Source organism: Corythoichthys intestinalis, chromosome 9 (genome assembly GCF_030265065.1).
Source record: "Corythoichthys intestinalis isolate RoL2023-P3 chromosome 9, ASM3026506v1, whole genome shotgun sequence".
NCBI lineage: Eukaryota > Metazoa > Chordata > Actinopteri > Syngnathiformes > Syngnathidae > Corythoichthys > Corythoichthys intestinalis.
Genome location: NC_080403.1, coordinates 26,682,514 through 26,705,653, shown reverse-complemented (window position 1 = coordinate 26,705,653; position 23,140 = coordinate 26,682,514). Strand labels below are relative to the sequence as shown.

Genomic DNA, 23,140 nt, shown 5'->3' with positions numbered 1-23,140 from the left:
TAGATATCCGTGACTTATTTACAGACACGATTTTTTTCATTGTGACGTAATTGGTTTAAAAGTTTAAAATATGCGAGTGAATAATTTTTTTAAAGTTGTTCTTTTAAAACAAAATATCAGACATCAATTAATCATTCTAAGCTAAAAAAGACAGACATTTTGAATAATAAATATCATTACTTATCTTCTTTTTATGGCTGGGTTGAAGCAAAAGCAGACATCTGTTAACGGGGGTTTCCAGGGTAAAACAGACAAATTAATAATAGTTTGGGGGCGTAATGGGCCATGAATCTGCTCTGACAGCATATTGTTCTATCAAAAGCAACAGTTCTTTTGGCTTAAAATACAGCAGTTTATTTTAAAGAGGGGTGCAAGAGCAGAAACTGCTTTTTCAGTCTTGTCTGTGTTTTCCGCCAAATACATGTGTGCGGTCGAGAAGCTTGACTGCATGTATATACTTTTGATAAGATGATGGGTACAATACCTAATCTCACAAAGAGATATCCGCCAAACCCTTTTTCTGTTAGATGATATATATGTACACTGGTACCTCGACATACAAGCGCTTCAACACATGATCTTTTCGACATCTGACGTAAAATTTGACTCGCCATTTGTTTCTACATCCGACGACATGCTCGAAATATGACGATTTATGACAGCGCCGCAGTTTCTTTGTTTTCAGCAGATTTTCCTGTGAGAGAACTCAACATGAGTTCCAAGAATGTTAGTGCAGGTGGCGAAAAAAGGAAAAAAGTGAGGCTTACCATTGAAATGAAGATGGAAATGATAGAAAAATATGAGCGCGGTGTGCTGTCCGTGAACTGGCTCGACAATACGGCTGTAGAATGTCTTAAGATCTCGAAGGTCCTCCTCTGACCGCTGTTCGTCAGTCTTTATAAGTTAAGGTGACTATTATTTAGGGCTGCAGCTATCGAATATTTTAGTAATCGAGTAATCGACGGAAAATTCTATCGATTAATCGAGTAATCGGATAAAACATATATATTTTTAGGTGAAGAGCAATTATAAATGTACATGAGAAATTAAGACATTTCATCTAATATTTAACCATTTTCAGTCAATCAATGTCTTTATTTTCAATGTACATTGTTAAATACAGCCAACAATTGTATCTCAGATGTAACTAGAATAAAAAAAAGACTTTTTCACTGCTTTCACTCAAAAACTTTTAGCTCTTATTAAAATATATATCTTACCTAAAAATGCCATTACGCTTGATAACACACATCACCTAAAAGGTGTTTTTCCCACGTGTTTCAATTGAATTTATACTTGTGTCAAGCTATTTTTAAGTTCTAGTTAAATTTTAAGTTAGTCTTAACCGTAAGTCCTGATAGGATTTTGAGTTTTTGCAGTGTTCAAAATAAATACCTGCTGTATTGGAGCACATTAGGGACCAGTGCTACTTGGTGTTTTATCCAGCAATGACTACTGAGCTAAAATTGACATTTAGCATTATAAAGTTTTTATTTTACACCCTCATTACTCTACAGGGCTATGTTTTCACAGATTAAATAAAGCCTGTATGTAAGACACGTAAGCCACGCATTGACAGTGGTCATAATAGGGAATGGGACCGTCATTGTTTGGACGCACCTCCATGCTGGCAATATGATTCACTTCCGGGCCGGCAGAGTCAATGCGGATTGTAACGTGTGGTAGTGCTAAGCTAACTCTTTTGGTGTTTTAGAAAGAAAATATGGGTGCTTATTGTTGCGTTACCGGGTGCAACAGCGTCTCATACGACAAAAAAAGGGGTTAGGAAAAATGGACTCACTTTTCACCGTTTTCCTGCATGGAGGACCAAATATCAGATCACGAAGGTACGACGGATGGCTGGATTGCAGCGGTTCGTCGGAAAAGCATTTATGATCATATTTCTGGTGGAATGAGAGTGTGTTCCTGTCATCTCTACTCTTGTAAGTTGAACGCTTTATCCACTTTTGGTTTCAATACGTTTTTGTTTTTTTACACCGTTGTGTAAATCTGCCTCGGTAGCAATGCTCGCCTACTACGACTCACCTACCTGTTGTGTTCCTAGGTAAACCTGCTGACAACACATCCCGATTGGTCACCATCTCTCTTCTTGGATCATTTGACAAAGAAAATTTGTTCAATGGAGTGGTTCCATTTGTCCTGTGTTGGACTCAAACAAGCCCCTGCAGCAGACGCCATCTGGGTCTGCCCTTCTCGTCGATGAACTGCGGGCTTTTAACTTGTGAAAATGCAAGAACTTTAATGCACATATTTATTCTGCCTGGCTATTTAACTATGGCCAGTGACGTATTATTATTATTATTTTTTTTTTTAAACCACTTTGACAAAGACACGTTTCATTGTAATGTTGAATTTATATATTCTATTATTATTTTTAAATTATAATATTCTTATTTGCACTTATGGAGACTTTAGACTGTCAATTCAAATAGTGTTGGAAAAGTTGCAATACCTAAAATAGAAATGCAAGAACTGTAAAGTACATATTTATACACCTTTATTTACCTAAGGCCACTGGATGTTTTTTAACTGCTTTGAAAAAATACAGGTTTTGTTGTGATCTTGTATTTATATAATATATAGCTTTTTATAATGTATTATGTATTATAATATTTGCTGCCCCCTGCCAGAGTGTGGGCCATTTTGTACTTAAAGGATTTTAAACTGTCAGTTCAAATACTGTGTTGGAGACTAGTACATGCAATACTTAAAATGGAAATGCAAGAACTTTAAAGCACATATTTATCCTGTCTGGCAATTTACCCAAGGCCAGTAAATAGTGTTTTAAACTGCTTTGACAAAGACACGTTTATTGTGATCTTGTATTTGTGTATTACTTATAATTATATAATATTTGCTGCCACCGTCAGAGGGTGGGCCTTGTTTGCACTAATTTAAAGATTTTAAACTGTCAATTCAAATATCGTATTGGAGAAATTGCATTACTTGAAATAAATCTATTGCAACTTATCAGTCCCAGTTCTTGTCTACAACACTGTCCAAAAATTGTCAATGCATATTCCAAATAGAATAACAAAATTAAGTCACCTGACTTTGTCATTATTACACCTGTTTATTATGAAGACCTGAAGTAAACAACAAGCAGTTACAGTTTGTCAAGAAGTTGTTCAAGTCATGTTTTGGTATTCATATTTTATTGACTTTTCACAACAACACTTGGGATCGTGTTTGTAAGAGCAGAGCAAACTGAAGTTTCAGCGTGCACTCTTCGCCTTTCCAACCTCTCATAACGCTCCGATGTGGTGCGCTTGACCTCAGAAAAACCCAAGAAGAGATATGGTGACCAATCGGGATGTGTTGTCAGCATTTCATATGCAGGTTTTCCTAGTAACACAACAGGTAGGTGAGGAGGAGGAGAAGGTTAGCATTGCTACCGAGGCAGATTTACACAACAGTAAAAAAAAACACACAAAAAAACGTATTGAAACCAAAACGGATAAATCGTTCAACTTACAAGAGTAGAGATGAGGGGAATACACTCTCATTCCAGCAGAAAAATGCTTTTCCAACGAACCGCTGCGCCCCAGCCATCCGTCTTGCCTTCGTGATCTGATATTTGGTCCTCCATGCAGGAAAACGGTGAAAAGTGAGTCGTTTTCCTCGCCCTTTTTTTAGTCGTAGGAGAAGCTGTTGCACCCGGTAACACAACAATACACACCCATAATTTCTTTCTAAAACACCGAAAGAGTTAGCTTAGCACGACCACACGTTACAATCCGCATTGAGTCTGCCGACCCGGAAGTGAATCATATTGCCAGCATGGAGGCGCGTCCAAACAATGACGTAGTACGTCCCATTCCCTATTAATAGAAACCTAGCCTTACGCAGGGCTAACGCTACGTGGGCGAGTGACCGTAACGTTAAACTTTTTTTATTAGCGATTAGAAGTCTACTGGTTTAAGATGGCGGCTGTTTACTAATGCTGCTGACTCTTGTCATTTCGCATCTAGTTCAACATACATGTGATCTCTATGAGACGCATCAGACGCTATCTGCTACCACCGTAGCATCATGCGGGCTAGTTTTTAGCAACGTTGGCGTCGTTTGTAGCAGCTGTCGGCTGCAGTAAGTTTTTTTATTTTTTATTTATTGCTTCTTCCTCTACGCACTTGACATCAACGCGTTGTACCACATTAAAAGTAGTCCAGGCAAAACGTGATGCTTAGAGCTGTCAAAATTAAACGATTACTCGGGGTGAATAAAATTACTCGGATCAGTTTTTAAACTCGAGTATTCGTTTCAGCTCTACTATTATTATTGTGGTAACATCGCCATAAAATCGCCAGCTTTGTCAGGTTTTTAATCACTTATTTCAGAACTTGTGCAACACAACATGCCTACTAGAGCTGGGAATCTTTGGGCACCTAACGATTCGATTACGATTACGATTCAGAGGTTCCGATTCGATTATAAAATGATTATTGATGCACCCCCCTCCTTTATTTATTTATTTATTTTAAGTTTTGTACATTAGTTCCAAAATTGTTCAAAAATACTCTCAGGCTAAACCAAACTACTATTTCAGTATCAAGTTCGCATATAGCAGTAAACAAATATACAAAAATAACATTAAATAAAAAACTCCAGTCCCCATTCTGTATCAGCAGCTTTAAACTACATTCAATTAATTTAATGTTGTGAATCAACCGTTAAAGTTGTTAAAATTGCTCCCGTTATTCCATAATTTTCCCTTTTGTCTACTTTCGACATGTGAAAGTTTTAAAACTATTTTAAAGATAGATTCAAGTCAATATTTTACCGATTTAGGAGTATTTTAGATAAAAAGTTAATTAGGTTTGCTTGGAAGGTTCGCTACAACAGCCTTGCAGGGAAGTGTACTGCTTTAAGATGGCGGCCGTTTACTAACGCCCGCATCTAGCTTTTTTGTAGGTATGCTGCTTACGCTACCGAATCTATAATGCATCTAGTCCTATATAAATTATATCTACAGTAACATTATGTGGCTGTACTTTGTAGCAGCTTTTCGGCAGCAGTCAGGTATGTTGTTGTGTTTTTTTATCTCGTGGCATGAGTTGAGCTAGAGCCGTGAGTTGAGCATTGGCATTACCTGAGGGGCCGGGTAATGAGAAGCATGATGTTTAGGTACTCTCGCTCCGTTCCTCATTGCGTCCCGAAGACCCCGCGGTGCGCTGAGTGTGTTGTACTTCCGCTTTACTTGGCATATTTCAATAATCGGAATTTGGATGTTTGTGAATCGTTCTCGAATCTTCCACGGCCGAATTGCGAATAATCTAAGAATCGGAAATTTTGCACACCTCTAATGCCTATTGTCCGCTGCAGCTTAACAAAGTGAAAGTAAAATGTCCTTTCTCACCCTCACTCAAGTCAGACACGTGATGCATTCAGGTACACCACGCAAAACGCATCCGCCACATTAGAACCTGATTCATTACATTATTACAGATTTTTATTAATAATATTATTATTGCGATTTTTATTAATAATTTATTTGTTTTGTTCTGTGTAATTGCTATTTGCAATAGTACTAGCCACATTTATTAAGGATTTAGTGTAGGTTTTCGGGCTGTGGAACAAATTAATGGAATTATAATGTATTCTTATGGGAAAATCCTGCTCGACCATTTTGACTAATAAACAAGGTCCTGGAACAAATTAACTCTATTTTGCACTGTTGGTCGACTGTATATCACCTGTTTTGACCAGAGTATGTATAAATGCCAAAAACCCAGATGAACATACCTGCTGTTTGTCTTGAATTGTCAAATATAAAACTCTTAAGTAGGGTTGTTCCGATCATTTTTTTTTTTTGCTCCCGATCGTTTTAGTTTGAGTATCTGCCGATCCCGATATTTCCCGATCCGATTGCTTTTTTTTGCTCCCGATTCAATTCCAATCAATCCCGATAATTTTTCCTGATCATATACATTTTGGCAATGCATTAAGAAAAAAAGGAATAAAACTCGGACGAATATATACCATCAACATACAGTACATAAGTACTGTATTTGTTTATTATGACAATAAATCCTCAAGATGGCATTTACATTATTAACATTCTTTCTGTGAGAGGGATCCACGGATAGAAAGACTTGTGGCTTTGTATATTGTGACTAAATATTGCCATCTAGTGTATTTGTTGAGCTTTCAGTAAATGATACTGCAGCCATTCAACCCAAATGCATGATGGGAAGTGGAACCATGACTGTGCGTAGTGCTACCAATTCATATATTGCGTTGGGAAATAACATAAGAAAAAGATCAATTGCTACCTTGCTTCCCCACATTGCTTCCCATGATATTTCTAATCATAGGGAGAGGGATTGTAAGGCTTTAGCCTTTTAAAAAAAGGCTCCAAAGGCTGCCAAAATTTACTCTACTCATTTTACGCTGCCTTTTCTCTCTCTAAATGGGTACAACGGCGCAATTACAGATTGAGCGCGACAATGCGTGAGTGGCTCGTGCAACGCATGCATTCATTGCATTAAATATTTAACGTGATACATTTTTTAAAAATTAATTACCGCCGTTATCGGGATAAATTTGATAACCCTACCTTAAGCCTAAACTAAAGACTCTGGATGAGTGTAACATATTATGTCTGTAACGTTAAATACAATTAGAAAACGATTTAATTAAAAAAAAATATATATATTAAAAAAAAGGCATGGCCGATATTTTTTTGCCGATTCAGATACTTTGAAAATGACGTGATCGGACCCGATCGATCGGGACATTTCTACTATTAAGGTTTTTTTTTTTTTCTGTTGAATGTTAATCCTAACAAGTTGAATAAATATTATCAAGCTTCAAAATATTCCGTTGAGCATGTTTGGTTGTTAATGGGACCTCAAAATATTATGAATTTTGACAAAAGATTTTGGGATTTTTTTTTTGTTTGTCTTTTCGGCTCCAAAATGTTGAATATAAGTGCTCAGTGAAGAAAACAACAGTTTGGACATGAAGGTTACGGTATTCTGAAAAAATGGACCCAACCAGGCCATTGTGAACCATTTTTTTCTCTGAAATATAAAGCCTCAGGTCATAAAGGGTTAAGAATCTATACCGCACTGGACCATAAACTGCGTGACTCAAAGGGGGTAAAAATAAGCTGCTTATAGCCTAAAAATTACAGTACCAGAGAAAGGAATAGGAAACATACTGATGATACTTGTTATTAGAGTTCTTGGAAGTGGGGTCCTAATGGACACGGAGCCATCCTATTGGTCAACTGTGACTCGGAGCGACGTTTTTCCAAAACACTCGACACTGAGGTGGACTACATCTCCAAGTTGTCAGGTGAAGATGATGCATCACCCATGCCGTTCTTGATTCTACATAATGTTTTTGTGCTTTCCCACAGATCTGCGGGACATGTCCGAGATGATTCTGCGGACACGAGGGCCCACTAAGCTTCCGCCAGGCTACAAGCTTACCATGCACATTTCTCAGGGCGACGCAGAGAGCGTCAGGGTTTACAGGTCCAGTCCTCACTCGTATGGAAATTTTCTGTGTGAGTGGAAACAAACTAATAAGTTGTGATTCATGTGAGCCGTTGGAATCATTAACCACTTTTCTTTTTTTCAGCTGGCGTATCGGGCGATTTTACTCGAGTGTTGACAAGCCAGATGTTGTCTAGGGAGGTGCCGTACCTCGGGGGCGTCGCCGAGATGAGCTTTTACGTGGAGGGTCTCAGGTTTCCGGACAAGGACTTTGATGGGCTCATCAGTATCAATCTCAGCCTGCTAGAGCCCATATGTAAAGTAAGAAAATCCTTTGTAGGAGAAGAAAGATTGAGGCTGAAATGAGTTTTATTTAACAAAGTAATTTTTCGAGTATAAACCGCATTTCTTGGCACGAGAACAAGCTAAACTTGATCAAATCTGTTTTATTTTATCGGCGTTTACTGATACTGTGGTTGTGATTGAGACCATGGGCGTAGGTTTGCATAGGGACGGTAGGGAAATAACACTACCAACTTTTCAGGATGCTCAAATTGTCCCCACCAGAATTGACCCTACCATAAGTGAATTATTTTCATTGCTACATTTACCCCTTGTCACTTGCTGAATGCACCGGTCGATTTCCGCCCCTCAAAATGACATTTGATTGTCTGATGACTTGACGCCCCCCGCAACACACACACAGGCTCAGACTCGCAAAGCTCTGACAGAAATACATGTCGACATCATGCTGCCTCCTCCGCCCCCTTCGAATAGGAGGGATATTAAAAGGCTTTTTCGGCCAGCAGCAGCCACTGTAAGTAATTTAAAAAGACGCCAATGTTGTGGAGGTGGAAAACACACCACTAATTTTGCTACTGAAAGTCCGACCTGCATTAGTTAGCATAACATTAAACTGTATGAACTTGCTAACCTGCAAAACTCGAGTAGGAAGTTGCTTAGAGAGAAGTGTCCTTCTGTTTGTGTTTTCTACTGTTAACGTTAATTAAACTGAGAGAAATGTAGTGAACTCTGCTGGAAACTATAGAACCAGAAAAACTTGGTGGGGTGCTGCATAACCTTATATGTTGCTCACACAACACAACGTACGTACAATATAATCATATTTAATTATGTACATTCCGCGAGCTACCCACACTAGCATTGTGATCGACTGGTAATAAGCACCCAGATTTAGCATATCAACTAATTAATAATAATAATAATAATAATACATTTTATTTCTAGAGCGCTTTTCAAAACACACAAAGACGCTTCACAAGACACATGGAATCACAGTACGATAAAAAGGTATTAAAAGGATAAAAAATTAAAAGCACAATAAAAAGAAGTAAAAATATAACAGAGCAAGGGGTTATGGTGGGTAAGATAGAGTGAACAGGTTTGTTTTCAGTCTAGATTTGAAAAGTGATAGAGTAGATATGCTGCGAAGATCAGGGGGTAGAGAGTTCCAGAGCTGGGGGGCGGAATGACTAAAAGCTCTGGAACCAAATTTGGAGAGGCGGACATGGGGGACGGAGAGGGGAAGAATAGTGGTAGAGTGAACTGAACGGGTTGGATTGTTTAGACGGAGATCACAAAGGTAGGGAGGGGCCTTTTGTAGTTGATTCTTTGTTTGACGGGAAGCCAGTGAAGTTGACGGAGGATGGGGGTGATGTGGTGTGTTGCGGGGGTTCTAGTAATGAGGTGTGCTGCTGAGTTCTGGAGGAGCTGCAGTTTCTGGAGGGACTTTTTAGGGAGACCGAAAAGCAGTGAGGAATTAGGTTAATAGTTGTGAAAAATTTAGCCCTGGCCCCTGTTCACCCAATCTGTTTGGTCTTATTAAAAAAAGAAAAAAAGTGTACATGCAGGTTATGTTGTTATATCGTCCCTACCAATGTTGAGACCAAACCTACGCCCTTGATTGAGACATCTACTCATGTGTACTCAAATCAAAGTTTTATACCCGCACACTCCGATTTAATTCAAAAGAAGGAAATAACACCGTATTGGCCCGAATATAAGACGGTGTTTTTTGCATTGAAATAAGACTGAAAAAGAGGGGGTCGTCTTATATTCGCGGTCTAGACATTATACCCATTCACGACGCTAGATCGCACCAGATATCATTGAAGCGATGTTCTGTCATGACAGATCTCAGCTACTCTCCCCATTCACGACGCTAGATGGCGCCAGATATCATTGAAGCGATGTTCTGTCATGACAGATCTCAGCTACTCTCGTTTAACCAGTTTGCATTAATTTATTGCAATGTTTTTCCTTATTCAGATTTGTTTCAAGACTACAGTTAGTTAGACTTCACTTTGATGGTTAATGCAGTTAGCGTAATTTTGTTGTTTTATCACAATAGATTGGTTTATTTACATTTCAAAAACTAGAAGCCATTCATTTACGAATGTGATTGCACTTTAGTTTACATATTTAAATGTTCAGATATTAAGATTTGAATGAGGCAAAATAACATGTTTTTTCTCTCAAATATATTGTTATAATCATTTGTTTCGGATGTACTGTAATTATTTTCATTATGAAAATTAATTTGGTGTTCAAAAATTCTTTTTTCAAACTTGAGTCTTGAAAAAGAGGGGGTCGTCTTATAATCAGGGCCGTCTTATATTCGGGCCAATACGATAATATTTCTAATTATATATTTCAACTTTTGAACGTGGATATAAGGAAAACATCTACAAGAATACAAAGGAAAATCATCTTATGGAGAGCATTTTATACTCGAAAATTTCATTCCATATTTTATTCTAATTATTAACTGTTAATTTTACTGCCGTTGACCTTATACTTGCATATCAACAGGGTCTTCCCGAGACCCCCATTTTCACGGACACCGTCGTGTTTAGAGTGGCGCCGTGGATCATGACGCCAAACACATTACGGCCGGTTGAGGTGTTTGTGTGCAGGTTAAAAAAAAAAAAAAAAAGCTTAAAAAAAATGTTATTTTCTCGTTTTGCAAAAGACGGATGGCCTAATCAGTCTCATTTTTCCTCTTCTTACTGCCAGCACGTCAGATAACTACGGCTTCCTGAAAGGGATGAAAAATCTGGTGGCAAACAGCGGCTACAAGCTCAACATTTGTCACGAGTACATGAACAGAGGCGACCGCTGGATGCAAGTGAGATAACCGAATCTGCTGTTGTTTGTCATTTGAGTGTATTCATGTGTCATAAATCTTTTAACACAGTTGCCAGCTGGCTGGTACAAATGTCAACAGAGATTTTATTTTCCTGCTGCTGTTGCTAGACAGAATTCCTAAACCAAGAAAATGAGTATTTATTTTGTAAAATAAGGCTGTTTTCCCCCAGGATGAGTTGGAATTTGGGTACATCGAAGCACCACATCACCGCTTTCCCGTGGTCTTGGATTCACCCAGAGATGGAAAGCTTTTGGATTTTCCCTACAATGAACTACTGGTAAACAACACAGCCTCTTTCTTGAATGTGTAATGTTAAATATTAAACTCGTTCTTTGTCAATGACAAAGACAGCCATTCAATTCAATCCATTTGAACTTGAAAGTTTCGCAGATACAGTGCCTTGCAAAAGTATTCGGCCCCCTTGAACCTTGCAACCTTTCGCCACATTTCAGGCTTCAAACATAAAGATATAAAATTTTAATTTTTTGTCAAGAATCAACAACAAGTGGGACACAATCGTGAAGTGGAACAAAATATATTGGATAATTTAAACTTTTTTAACAAATAAAAAACTGAAAAGTGGGGCGTGCAATAATATTCGGCCCCCTTGCGTTAATACTTTGTAGCGCCACCTTTTGCTCCAATTACAGCTGCAAGTCGCTTGGGGTATGTTTCTATCTGTTTTGCACATCGAGAGACTGACATTCTTGCCCATTCTTCCTTGCAAAACAGCTCGAGCTCAGTGAGGTTGGATGGAGAGTGTTTGTGAACAGCAGTCTTCAGCTCTTTCCACAGATTCTCGATTGGATTCAGTTCTGGACTTTGACTTGGCCATTCGAACACCTGGATACGTTTATTTTTGAACCATTCCATTGTAGATTTGGCTTTATGTTTTGGATCATTGTCCTGTTGGAAGATAAATCTCCGTCCCAGTCTCAGGTCTTGTGCAGATACCAACAGGTTTTCTTCCAGAATGTTCCTGTATTTGGCTGCATCCATCTTCCCGTCAATTTTAACCATCTTCCCTGTCCCTGCTGAAGAAAAGCAGGCCCAAACCATGATGCTGCCACCACGTTTGACAGTGGGGATGGTGTGTTCAGGGTGATGAGCTGTGTTGCTTTTACGCCAAACATAACGTTTTGCATTGTGGCCAAAAAGTTCAATTTTGGTTTCATCTGACCAGAGCACCTTCTTCCACATGTTTGGTGTGTCTCCCAGGTGGCTTGTGGCAAACTTTAAACGAGACTTTTTATGGATATCTTTGAGAAATGGCTTTCTTCTTGCCACTCTTCCATAAAGGCCAGATTTGTGCAGTGTACGACTGATTGTTGTCCTATGGACAGACTCTCCCACCTCAGCTGTAGATCTCTGCAGTTCATCCAGAGTGATCATGGGCCTCTTGGCTGCATCTCTGATCAGTTTTCTCCTTGTTTGAGAAGAAAGTTTGGAAGGACGGCCGGGTCTTGGTAGATTTGCAGTGGTTTGATGCTCCTTCCATTTCAATATGATTGCTTGCACAGTGCTCCTTGAGATGTTTAAAGCTTGGGAAATCTTTTTGTATCCAAATCCGGCTTTAAACTTCTCCACAACAGTATCTGGGACCTGCCTGGTGTGTTCCTTGGTTTTCATAATGCTCTCTGCACTTTAAACAGAACCCTGAGACTATCACAGAGCAGGTGCATTTATACGGAGACTGGATTACACACAGGTGGATTCTATTTATCATCATCGGTCATTTAGGACAACATTGGATCATTCAGAGATCCTCACTGAACTTCTGGAGTGAGTTTGCTGCACTGAAAGTAAAGGGGCCGAATAATATTGCACGCCCCACTTTTCAGTTTTTTATTTGTTAAAAAAGTTTAAATTATCCAATAAATGTTGTTCCACTTCACGATTGTGTCCCACTTGTTGTTGATTCTTGACAAAAAAATTAAATTTCATATCTTTATGTTTGAAGCCTGAAATGTGGCGAAAGGTTGCAAGACACTGTAGCTGTTGCCGTCAATGGTAGCGAATGAGTCGAAAATAAATATTACTTGTAAATAGGGCTGCAACAAACGATTATTTTCATAATTGATTAATCAGACAATTAATTAAACGATTAATCGGATAAATGTTACTTTTTTCAATTACCTTCGCAATTTACCTTGAAGTCGTTTTAGGCATGTTGTTAGTAACACTGAAGACAAAATGGATGACAATTTCCTTCAAAAAGAATATTTTATTACAGCTTCTTGACAGGACCCCTGTGGTCTTCAACTGTATCGACTATCAAATTGGTTGGCAACTAATTCATTAATCGATTTTAATTGATTTAATCGATTAGTTATTGCAGCCTTATTAAGAAGCTAGTTTAGATAGTAAGATGTCCGAAAATTGGCAAAAATGTGAATTGTTGTTTTCAAAAGCAAAAGCAGATTTTTGTTCATTTAATAAAAATAACAAAAATATAATGATATTTGATATTATGATATGATATTTACAACTAAGAAGCTATATATATGTTATGATTTCAAGAATTTAGCGTTTAAGGTGAAGAAGATCCTAAACGATAAATTGGTTGTCAAAATAGTTGTCGATTAATTTGCTAATCGATTAATTGTGGACTAATTGTTGCACCACTACTTGTAAATTAGACACATCAGAAAAGCATATTAACGACACTACCAAATTTGAATGAAGAAAAATGGGTAATATATTTATAAAACCATTGGCCTGTTACATTTATGATAAAATCCTGAGAGCTGTTTCCCAAAATTATATCATTTAAAAAAAGTGAAAACTATTAAGTTTACTTTTAAATGAATAAAAAGCCTCTGTTAAAAGAACTACATTGTAACTGTTGCTCTACAGCAAATGACTATAAAATGTATGTATTTGTTACCGGTCCGCCTCATGGTTTGAAGCAACGCTTTCACCATGGCAGTCAAACGTGCTGACGACTAGGGATGGGAATTGATAAGATTTTTACGATTCCGATTCCATTATCGATATTGCTTAACGATTCGATTCTTTATCAATTCTAATTTGGACTCATGGACTGTATGAGGTTCTGGGTTCAATATGTTTTATGGTTCTTTCGCCTCGGGGCAGGGGCGGACTGGTAATCTGTGGCTTCTGGAGGATCACAGAACGGCCAGTGCCCTGGACGGCTGGCGGCCGCCATTCATTGTCCATCACTGTTTTTATCCCCCCATCCTCTGATTATCTACAGTTCGCATCCAATCCGACAGGTGGCAGCAATGCGCCTGGCTGTTCACCGCCAATCTGATAGAAGAACGAAGAAAGCACAGAGTAGCCTTCATTGGTTCCTTGTGGAAGCAAAATAGCGACGAGCGTTAATGCACAATATGGGTGGTGGTGGCAAAAAAAGAAAAGAGAAGGGTGGCGCGGAGAAGGTTAGGGAGAAAAATTTAAAGAAACTGGAGAGCGAAGCATTAAAATGTCATAAGTTGACAAATATTTTCGCAAGCAGCAGTCTGGCTACAACGGCCACGTCGGGTAAGAACTGCCCAGCCCTCGTCGATGGGGAGAGTGGGAGCGGCAGCCGCTCTGACGTGCAGCCGGTGCAGGGAGAGAGAAAAGAAGAGGGAGGGGGTAATGATAAGCTGGTGGAAGTTCCCCAGACAAGCGCACAGCAAGTAAGTAGGTATGAAAAATGTTACTTGCTCGGTATACTGGCAATTGTTATCCACCAGGTAGCTACATTTTAAATGAAATAAATGACAAAGGGTTAGTGCCAGCTAGTCCATGTACCTGTTTGAAATCGTGTCAAGTTACAGTATGCTAGTCCTACTATCCCTCTCCTAAGAAAAAATATTTTAGCTGTAAAACAACGTATGCACACGCAGCAGCAATATTAATTCAGAAGAAATATAAAATATTAATGAAATGAATAGTTTTACTTTAAAGTTTAGGTAGCTAAATTGATATATATTTGTAATCATTTATATACCGTATTTTTTCTGGTTATTACTTTCCAATAAAGGTTATGTATAAAGGATTTATCTTGAAATGTTTATTGTATTTTCATTGAAATTTATTATTTGTGTGGCAAGATTAATTATGGCATAAACAATGAAGTCATTTTATAGACACAGGGGATAGGTGCTATTATAATCAATTGGATACATAAAACTTGCTTTAAAAAATAAATTCTTTCATTTGTTTATTCAGGTTGATCATAGAGCTAGGGCAGAAGATGAATCCAATGGCGTACCGCAAGCAACACGTCACTTCCGCTCATTAATATTCATGACATTAGCTACTGTTGCTAAGTAAGGACAAGCCACCATTTGTCCCCAATAGGAAATGAATGGAAATCGTGTACGAAGGAGATGTTTACAGCGCTAAACCTACCAATTCTCTCCGAAAATGATGTGCCTGGTGCCAAATTGACTGGCAAAGATGTGGAAGAACATAAAAATGTTCAGTTAAAGAGATGGCTTTAGTGTCGAAGGCTGAAAAAGACGAAAAAAACGAGCCGACCTAAGCATAGCTTTAGCTTTTTTATCGACGCGACTGACAATGACATTCTCAACAAGCTATCCTTTACCATCAGCCCTGTCTTTCTTACATATCCTCTGGTTGTCCTACGTCTCTTACCGTTCTTGGGGGTAATTTAGTTAGCTTTGTGTAGCGATCGCAAATGCTACTCAGTGACAGCCAACGAACACTTTTAATTTCTTGCTTGTTAACACATCTTAATCCTATAATTTATTTACACTCCCCCCTTACTAAAGTTGTTTTTTATATATATATATATATATATATAACAGAAACGGTAACAGTGGCAGTCAGATACCATTATAATTCTTTTCAGGTCATTCATTGTCAGACAGAAGCAGTACGGCACAACGTTACGCTAAAAAAATAAGTTGAAAATATAAAAATGGCTTACCTCTTTGTCCTCTGAAAGACCATGCCAACCCAACATAATGTTTACTGCATATGAAACGTGAATGGATTCGCCGAGCTGATGTTTAAGTCCGCGCAAGTTGATTCGGTCTTCACATTTTTTCCTCCCGAGTTTTTGGTTCCGGAAACGTATGAAGAAAACATCCTTCATGTGTCGTAATGTCAAGAGTCGTTTCTACAAGTTCCAAAAAAGCAATGCGTGATTGGCATGTTCGTTTTTGAAAGATTACCGGAGAAAAGTAGCACTTTTTACGTTGGGTCTATGCGAGGGCGGGTCTATAATGTCCCACTTCGGCTTTACTTCCGCTTTACGATGCGACGTCACGGTCTAAAAATAGCCTGCGTGCGGTACGCCATTCCAGTTCAGCCTTGCAGTACTTTGAGCGCCCAAGTCAGACAGTCACAGTCTAGACATTTTTTACAATTTTTTACTTACCACCCTCAGAAGACAAAACACCTGACTGTACAAAGAGTATTCATACGCAAAGATGGCACAGATAGAAAATGGCTAACATACTGCGAAGAAAATCATAAACTATATTGTATATGTATAATAATGCAATGTGTAGTTCTTCATAGCTGCTTCAGTTTTCTCTCAAAGTGCACGAAATTGATGCATTTTACGACAAAATGTAAAAAAATAAAATAAAATTCTCCCAGGGGGGCATGCCTCCGGATTCTCCTAGAGGGTCTGTGTTTCCCTTCGTACAGCGATTCTTGTGGGCTGGGCTGAGTCAAAGTCCAGGCCTGCTTTTTGGTCCCAGTCCGCCCCTGCCTCGGGGTGTCGGTTAAAACACAAGGAGCGGAGAGTGGAGTTGGTCTTTGGCACTTTGAATACAACTTGGCAACAGGCACAACTACTGTATGTACAGGCAATGGCACTTGATATGAGAATCACTCAATGAGCAGGTGGGAGCAAGCCTGGAAAGATGTTGTATTTGTGTGTGAAAGACTGGAATATGTGGATATTTGTGAAAGAAAGAAAATTAGTGGTGATGCAATAAACAATGCAAATTGACTGTAAAGCAGTCAATAATACACATACATTACTCGCAGTGTAAAGAACACAAGGGGGGGGGTGCGCACAACCCGGACGCACGCTCTAATTTATCATAAGAGCTTAATGGCATGAAGAGGAAATACTTACATTCGTTCATGGACACACAAAAATTAATACTTCCTCTAAAAGGTGGCCGTTTTCTGCTCGAAATGTGCACCTTACGCCTGTTCTCGGTCCCAGAATACACAGCACGCATGACGTAGGCCAATAAAAGGAAATGGACTGGTTGCTATGGGAACGAACGCATACCCGTGAAATCTTTCTAACAGGAGTATAAAAATTGCTCATAAAATCGTTTAGGATTATTTTAGATGCATGCATGTTATATTTTTCTTATAGAGTATTCGACGAGGAATACGGTTAATACTATTAATGGACTTTTTGGGAAAAATCAGCTTTTCTTTAAGTAGTCTCATGAATATTGACTTGGTGGCGACACCTCATGGTACACTTGGTGGGTGGTTACACTGTGAGCATTCATGTTGTGATACTAGCTTGTTGGTGTGTATCTTGCGTAAAGTCCGATACATTGATTGTACTGTTTGGAATCTATAAGAGAATCGTTAGATAATCTGGCAAACGATTCCATGGAATTGATTCCTATCCCTACTTCTTCAGCTTCAGCCAACAGCACATGTGTACGGTTTTAATAACATTCTATACGCACAGCACTAGCCAGCTGGTCTTCACTAGCACAGTTGTCAGCACACCTAACTGCCAAGATCACGGTGTATCTGTTCAAATTCTAGGGGAGAAAAAGAAAAGGAGGGCAGTGATGTTACCATCAGGACCGAATACAGTGATTCTTCGTTTTTCATGGTTAATGGGGACAACAACATGCCGCGATAAGTAAAAAACCGCGAAATAGCGCCCCCCAACCCCAATTTTTTTTTTTTTTTGGTGTGTGTGTGTGTTCAATGTATTTTTTCAGATTTAACATTGTAAAGAGAAACATATGGCGTTTTTGTTTTTTTCCCCCAAAAGTATAACAATAAAAAAACTTTTATGTATACATATTTTAATTAGGGCTGTCAAAATTAACGCGTTAACGGGCAGTAATTATTTTTTTTAATTAATCACGTTAAAATATTTAACGTAATTAACGCATGCGCGGAACGACCCACTCAAGCATTGCCGTGAACAGACTACAATGGCGCCGTTTGAAGTATATTGAGAGCTAAGGGCAGAGACAAGCAAGTGGAGTGGACGCAGGTGTTACCGGCACCCGCCAAGGGGGCCGCTGTTATTTTCAATGTGACCGGCATCGTTAGATTGAGCAGTGAGGAAGAAAGTGGTCGAGCGAGAGAGGGAACGAGAGAGTAGAGAAAGTGCGCAGTTAGCGCAGGCCCGAGTGCTGCGTTCCCCACATGCTTTTGTTTTGTTAATAAAAGTATTCACAAAAAGCCATCTAACGCCTCTCGGTGTTTATATGTTCGCCGCCGTCTTCCTCAGGAGGTAATCGGACGAACCTAGCCATCTGACGACAATGAGCCAACATGATTCACCGGTTGAATGGGGTCCATAGCTAGACCAATTTCCTAGCAGGATGAATTGGTAACGCAGACATTTATTGGAGGCGCTATTTAATGGGGTACGCAGTAGCATCTCTTGCACAATTGCTATAACTATTGTGGCATACAACATGGGGAAGTATAACTAGAGATGATCTTTTACTTAACACCATGTATTGTACTCAACGCAGAGAAGATATATCCTTTGCAGCAACCACTGTGACTAATGGTTGCTCAAATTCCCATCATGCATTTGGGCAGTTAAGAACATTTAAATCGCTACAATATCATTTAGTGAAAGCACAACAAAAATAATATTCCTATCTCTCAAAAATAAAATAATGTTCACAAAAAGAAAAGCGCTCAATGCAAAGAGATCTGGCATTCCCAATCAAAATAGCTATGCAAAATAATACGCTATTCAAACATTAAGTTTAGCTAAAAAAAATACACTAGATGGCAATATTTAGTCACAATATACAAACTATCAAAATTACTATAACTTGTACTCACATTTATCTTTTATGAATTAAAAATAAAATATCCGTGGATCCCTTTCACAGAAAGAATGTTAATGTTAATGCCGTCTTGTGGGTTTATTGTTATAATAAACAAACACAGTACTTATGTACAGTATGTTGAATGTATATATCCGTCTTATCTTTCCATTCCAACAATAATTTACAGAAAAATATGGCATATTTTAGAGATGGTTTGAATTGCGATTAATTGCGATTAATTACGATTAATTTTTAAGCTGTAGTTAACTCGATTAAAAATTTTAATCGTTTGACAGCCCTAATTTTAATAAATGTTTTTTAAGTACTTCAAATGTAATAATTATGATACGTTTTAAACATGTTACTGTCCCACAGACTTGTTTTTAATCAATAAAGTGGAAAATTGCTTGTTTTTAATAAATGCTTCTTTCAGTGAGTCCACTCAAATCCGCTCAAGCTGCTCACTTACACACAATGAGTTGCCACAGCAACTGTTTAATTAGCTAAACGGTGATTGACGCAGTTTCGGCTTCCAAGCATTCTTGGCAAGATCAAACCTAAATGTCTGTCAATCATCGTTAATTTTAATAAGCAACTCCAGTACACTGCCAGACCAAGAAAAGCTGCAGGAGGGAGAGGGAGACCACGTGATTGGATTGGGACAGCTCATCTGTAAAAAATAAAAAAAAAATTAAAAAAATCCACAATGGACTGAGGGCGTGAAGTTCGAAGCACCAAGTAGCGAGAGATCACTGTACATATTCATTTTTTTCTACCATGGTTCATGTAAAAAATAAATAAATACAACATTCTACCGTAAAATTGCCAATACTAAGGTGCTACACTTTTTATACGTGTACTTTACGGTTTTGCCATTTATTTCAAAGGTGAAAGCTTGGCAAGCATGGCTGCCAGTATTTTACTGTAAATTCAACAAGGTTTTTTTACAGTGCAATATTGGCAACCAATCCCGCAGGGCCCAGACTTTGGCTACGTCACAAGAATGGCCCTGAGAAAAGACGTGAGCAGTCTGGACTCATTCGGCAACCTGGAAGTCAGTCCTCCTGTCACGGTCGACGGGAAAGAATATCCGTTGGGAAGGATCATCATCGGTGTGGCTTTTCCCACGTAGGCTTGTTTCGCATCGCTTTCATTTTCGGTCGGAATACACCTTTGTGACGGGAATTCTCAAAATATTTGGTTTTTTAGAGCCACCAAAGGACGGAACATGACCAAAGTGGTTCAGGACTTCCTATGGGCACAGAAGGTCCAACAGCCCATCGCTTTGTTTTCCGACTGGCTTGTCGTCGGGCACGTAGATGAATTCATGACGTTTGTTCCTGCACCAGACAGAAAGGTAAAAGCAATATTTCTCCCAAATATTGTTGACGATTAAGCCTGAGTCTGTGTTTGGGAGCACTTCCACTTAACTTTTTTTTTTTTTTTTTTGCCGTGTGGTGACCGACAGGGATTTCGGCTCCTGCTGGCCAGTCCGGACGCTGGCTACAAGCTATTCAGAGGCCTAAAGAACAACGGCCATGGAAAGGCCAAACTATTTGAGGGTAGGTGTGTTCTTTTGGGGGTATTTATTTTTTTCTCTGCAACATGCAATCTACTCCTTCAAAGGGCGCAGTGACCAAAAGCCGATCACAGTGGATGAAATACTGGAAGACGAAGCCTTTCAAGCTGAGAACAACTACGTTCAGGTGAGCCGGATGATAAAATTAATGTATGAATAAAGTTGAGATTTTTTTTTTTTAATGTGTGTGACCAGAGCTGCATTGACTGGAACAGAGACGTGCTGAAGCGTGAGCTGGGCTTGGATGACGCCGACATCATCGACTTGCCCATCCTCTTCAAGTTAGAACAGGATGTCGACCACGAGTTCCGAGCGGTGGCCTTCTACCCGGACATGGTATGGATGGGTAAACATTGAGCAGTCCACAATTTTTTTTATTTTTTTTTTAAATAAAATTAAGCTCTAACTTAAGTGAAATTTTGTGGAATCCGCATTGACATTTTTTAAGAAGTTTGAAAAATACAATTCCTAATGGTGGTGAATGTACAGTAGTTGTTGTAATTAGGCTCGAGCGTTTATGTCACAGCAGCACGGGATCATGCGAGATTTGCGACAACGCAGCCATTTCGTAAGCACGTCTGCATCACGGGACATTTAAACTTAACGGCAAATACAATTCAACTACGGGTACCAAAGATCGAAAAAAGTAAGGAAAACTTGCCAGTTCGATACAGAGACAAACGTGTTACCACGGCGAAGGACAGATATGTGAGCAATTTTAAGGATGTGAACAATGTTGACCCTTACGAGCAAGCCGAACACAAATGGAATAAAGATGTCGACAAGCTTCCACCACTACGCGAAACTGACATCATGCTGTATTTAGTGTTTGGTGTAAGTTACCACACTCATCAGCAATTCCGAAACTACAAATCGCTACAAAGTTACGAACAGTTTTGCTGCGGATGGGTGCAGGATCTGCACATTATGACTATAGCAAACGGCAACACCATCTTTCTAGCAAAGGTAGGCAATGTGTGTTTACATTAGTCTGTGACCACGGATGTACAAATTTTTTGTTGCAGAAAATGTAGCCTGTGTACAAATTCTTTGCCACTCTCTCACGTCAAAATATTACAGTTTTTTCATTTAGCAACGACAGGAATGATGTCTTATGAAGACAATGCACATGTATGCATGCTAGTTGTTTAGCTGTAGCTATAGCTAACAACAGGCCGACTTAGGGCATAAAGTTACCGAAATTTGCGTAAACAAACGAAATTAACTTACCGGAGTGGAAGTGCATAGAGCAAACTGTGTAACTGGAGAATCAAACGTTATGCCCTTCCTTCTGATCGAGGCCACCCATGCCATTCTTCGACGTTTGGTAAGTCAGATATGACTTTTCCCTCGCCTCTTCTCCATGTAGGGATCCGGAAGAAACTCAATGGTGTTCCGTCGAGCTGTACATTCTCCTTTCTATTCGATCGGTTGTTGCAATTCTTTACCGCACAATAATTTCCAACCATTTTTAAAGAGCGACCTGTGTTGAAATGCCTCACTGTTTATGTTTACCGCTTCCATAATGGCGATAGCGGTGGAAACCTCGCGAGTGCCACGTCATACGCTCGAGCCTAATTGTGTCTTAATCAGTGTTGTTAATAACGGCGTTAGAGTATCAGAGTTACTAACGGTGTTATTTTTGTCAGTAATGAGTAATCTAATTAATTACTTTTCCCATCTTTGCAACGCCGTTACTGAGGATGGGAAGGCGTGCGTTACTACAGTTTGGTTGAATGTCGAGAGATGTCTGAAAGACACGGAGAGAGCAAAGCGGGAGAGAGGAGGAGGGAATGGGGTTGTAACGCTGTTGGAAACCTAATGCTAGGTGGCTCGGAGCGTTAGCATAGCATTCGCATTCTCGCTAGCATTAGCGAGCGTCATCTTAAAACCGGTGGGCATTATTTTATTTTGACTAAATTCTTGTGATTTTGTCCAAAGTATGGCTTTTCCTTTGAAGTGTGATAACTAAGTCATTTATGAATATTTTTTCACTTTGAACCACTCAAAATGTTCATTGGCATCAGACCTATCTACACATATAGTTTTTATTTATTTATTTATTCATTTATTTTTTTTATGCCCCCTATGGACATTAATAGCAGTATTACTCTAATAGCAAAACTAACTATGCTGTACATATACAGTATATAAAATAAAAGTCTAATTTGAATATTTCGTATGACATAGAGGACATAGAGGCCCAAATAAGTCCATAAGTCATAACAACAGAATTTCTTTGCAAGCAAATTCATATGTTGGCCTTTGGCGCCCCCTTGTGACTTTTGGGTGTTAAGACTCTCAACACACAAATTTCTCTATTTCCATGTTTTTGACTCGCCAAAGAAGCGATTGCATCAGTAATCACAGAAAATGCATTATAACACATCAGGTTTACAGCATATCAAAAATTATGATTTATAATGGCAGTCAATGAGTCAGAACATGGCATTATTACAAGAATTAAGTGCGAATCTCCCCAACCTATTCGCAATAAGTTAGAAATTGCAGCATGATGCGATTTTATCTTTACATGTTTTTACTATCCTGGGGAAATATTGGCTCCCTAGTGTAATTTTTCCAATGCTTTTTCTTTGATGAAACACGGAAAAAAACTTAATTTTTTTTTTTTAAAAAGCCAGAATATGGACAAATAACACCAACGGGTTAAACTCTCAGGCAACCTTTTTTTTTTTTTTTTGACATACGGTTCGTGGCATTCAGGTGGGTACAATTAATTGAAAATAATGGACTGTTTTCCTGTTGAGTATGCATTCTCATCAGCAAGTGGGCATTGTCCTGGTAGATGCTACAATACAGTGGTGGCTAAAAGTATTGGCACCCCTGCAATTCTGTCAAACAATGCTCAATTTCTCCCAGAAAATGATTGCAATTACAAATGCTTTGGTAGTAATATCTTCGTATATTTTGCTTGTGA

At 38.9% G+C, this 23,140-nt stretch overlaps 1 protein-coding gene across 5 annotated transcripts in view; it reads left to right on the top strand.

Moving 5' to 3' along the window:
• Positions 1-23,140, top strand: part of padi2 (peptidyl arginine deiminase, type II) — a 56,924-nt gene that overhangs the window by 30,047 nt on the left and 3,737 nt on the right. For all 5 annotated transcript variants that reach the window (XM_057846175.1, XM_057846177.1, XM_057846174.1 and 2 more), the window contains 11 exons: positions 7,203-7,320; positions 7,385-7,534; positions 7,609-7,784; positions 10,296-10,399; positions 10,500-10,611; positions 10,802-10,909; positions 19,600-19,751; positions 19,833-19,980; positions 20,092-20,185; positions 20,250-20,329; positions 20,398-20,538. In XM_057846175.1, coding sequence (XP_057702158.1) covers positions 7,203-7,320; positions 7,385-7,534; positions 7,609-7,784; positions 10,296-10,399; positions 10,500-10,611; positions 10,802-10,909; positions 19,600-19,751; positions 19,833-19,980; positions 20,092-20,185; positions 20,250-20,329; positions 20,398-20,538 — 1,383 coding nt within the window. The remainder of the gene's footprint in view (positions 1-7,202; positions 7,321-7,384; positions 7,535-7,608; positions 7,785-10,295; positions 10,400-10,499; positions 10,612-10,801; positions 10,910-19,599; positions 19,752-19,832; positions 19,981-20,091; positions 20,186-20,249; positions 20,330-20,397; positions 20,539-23,140) is intronic.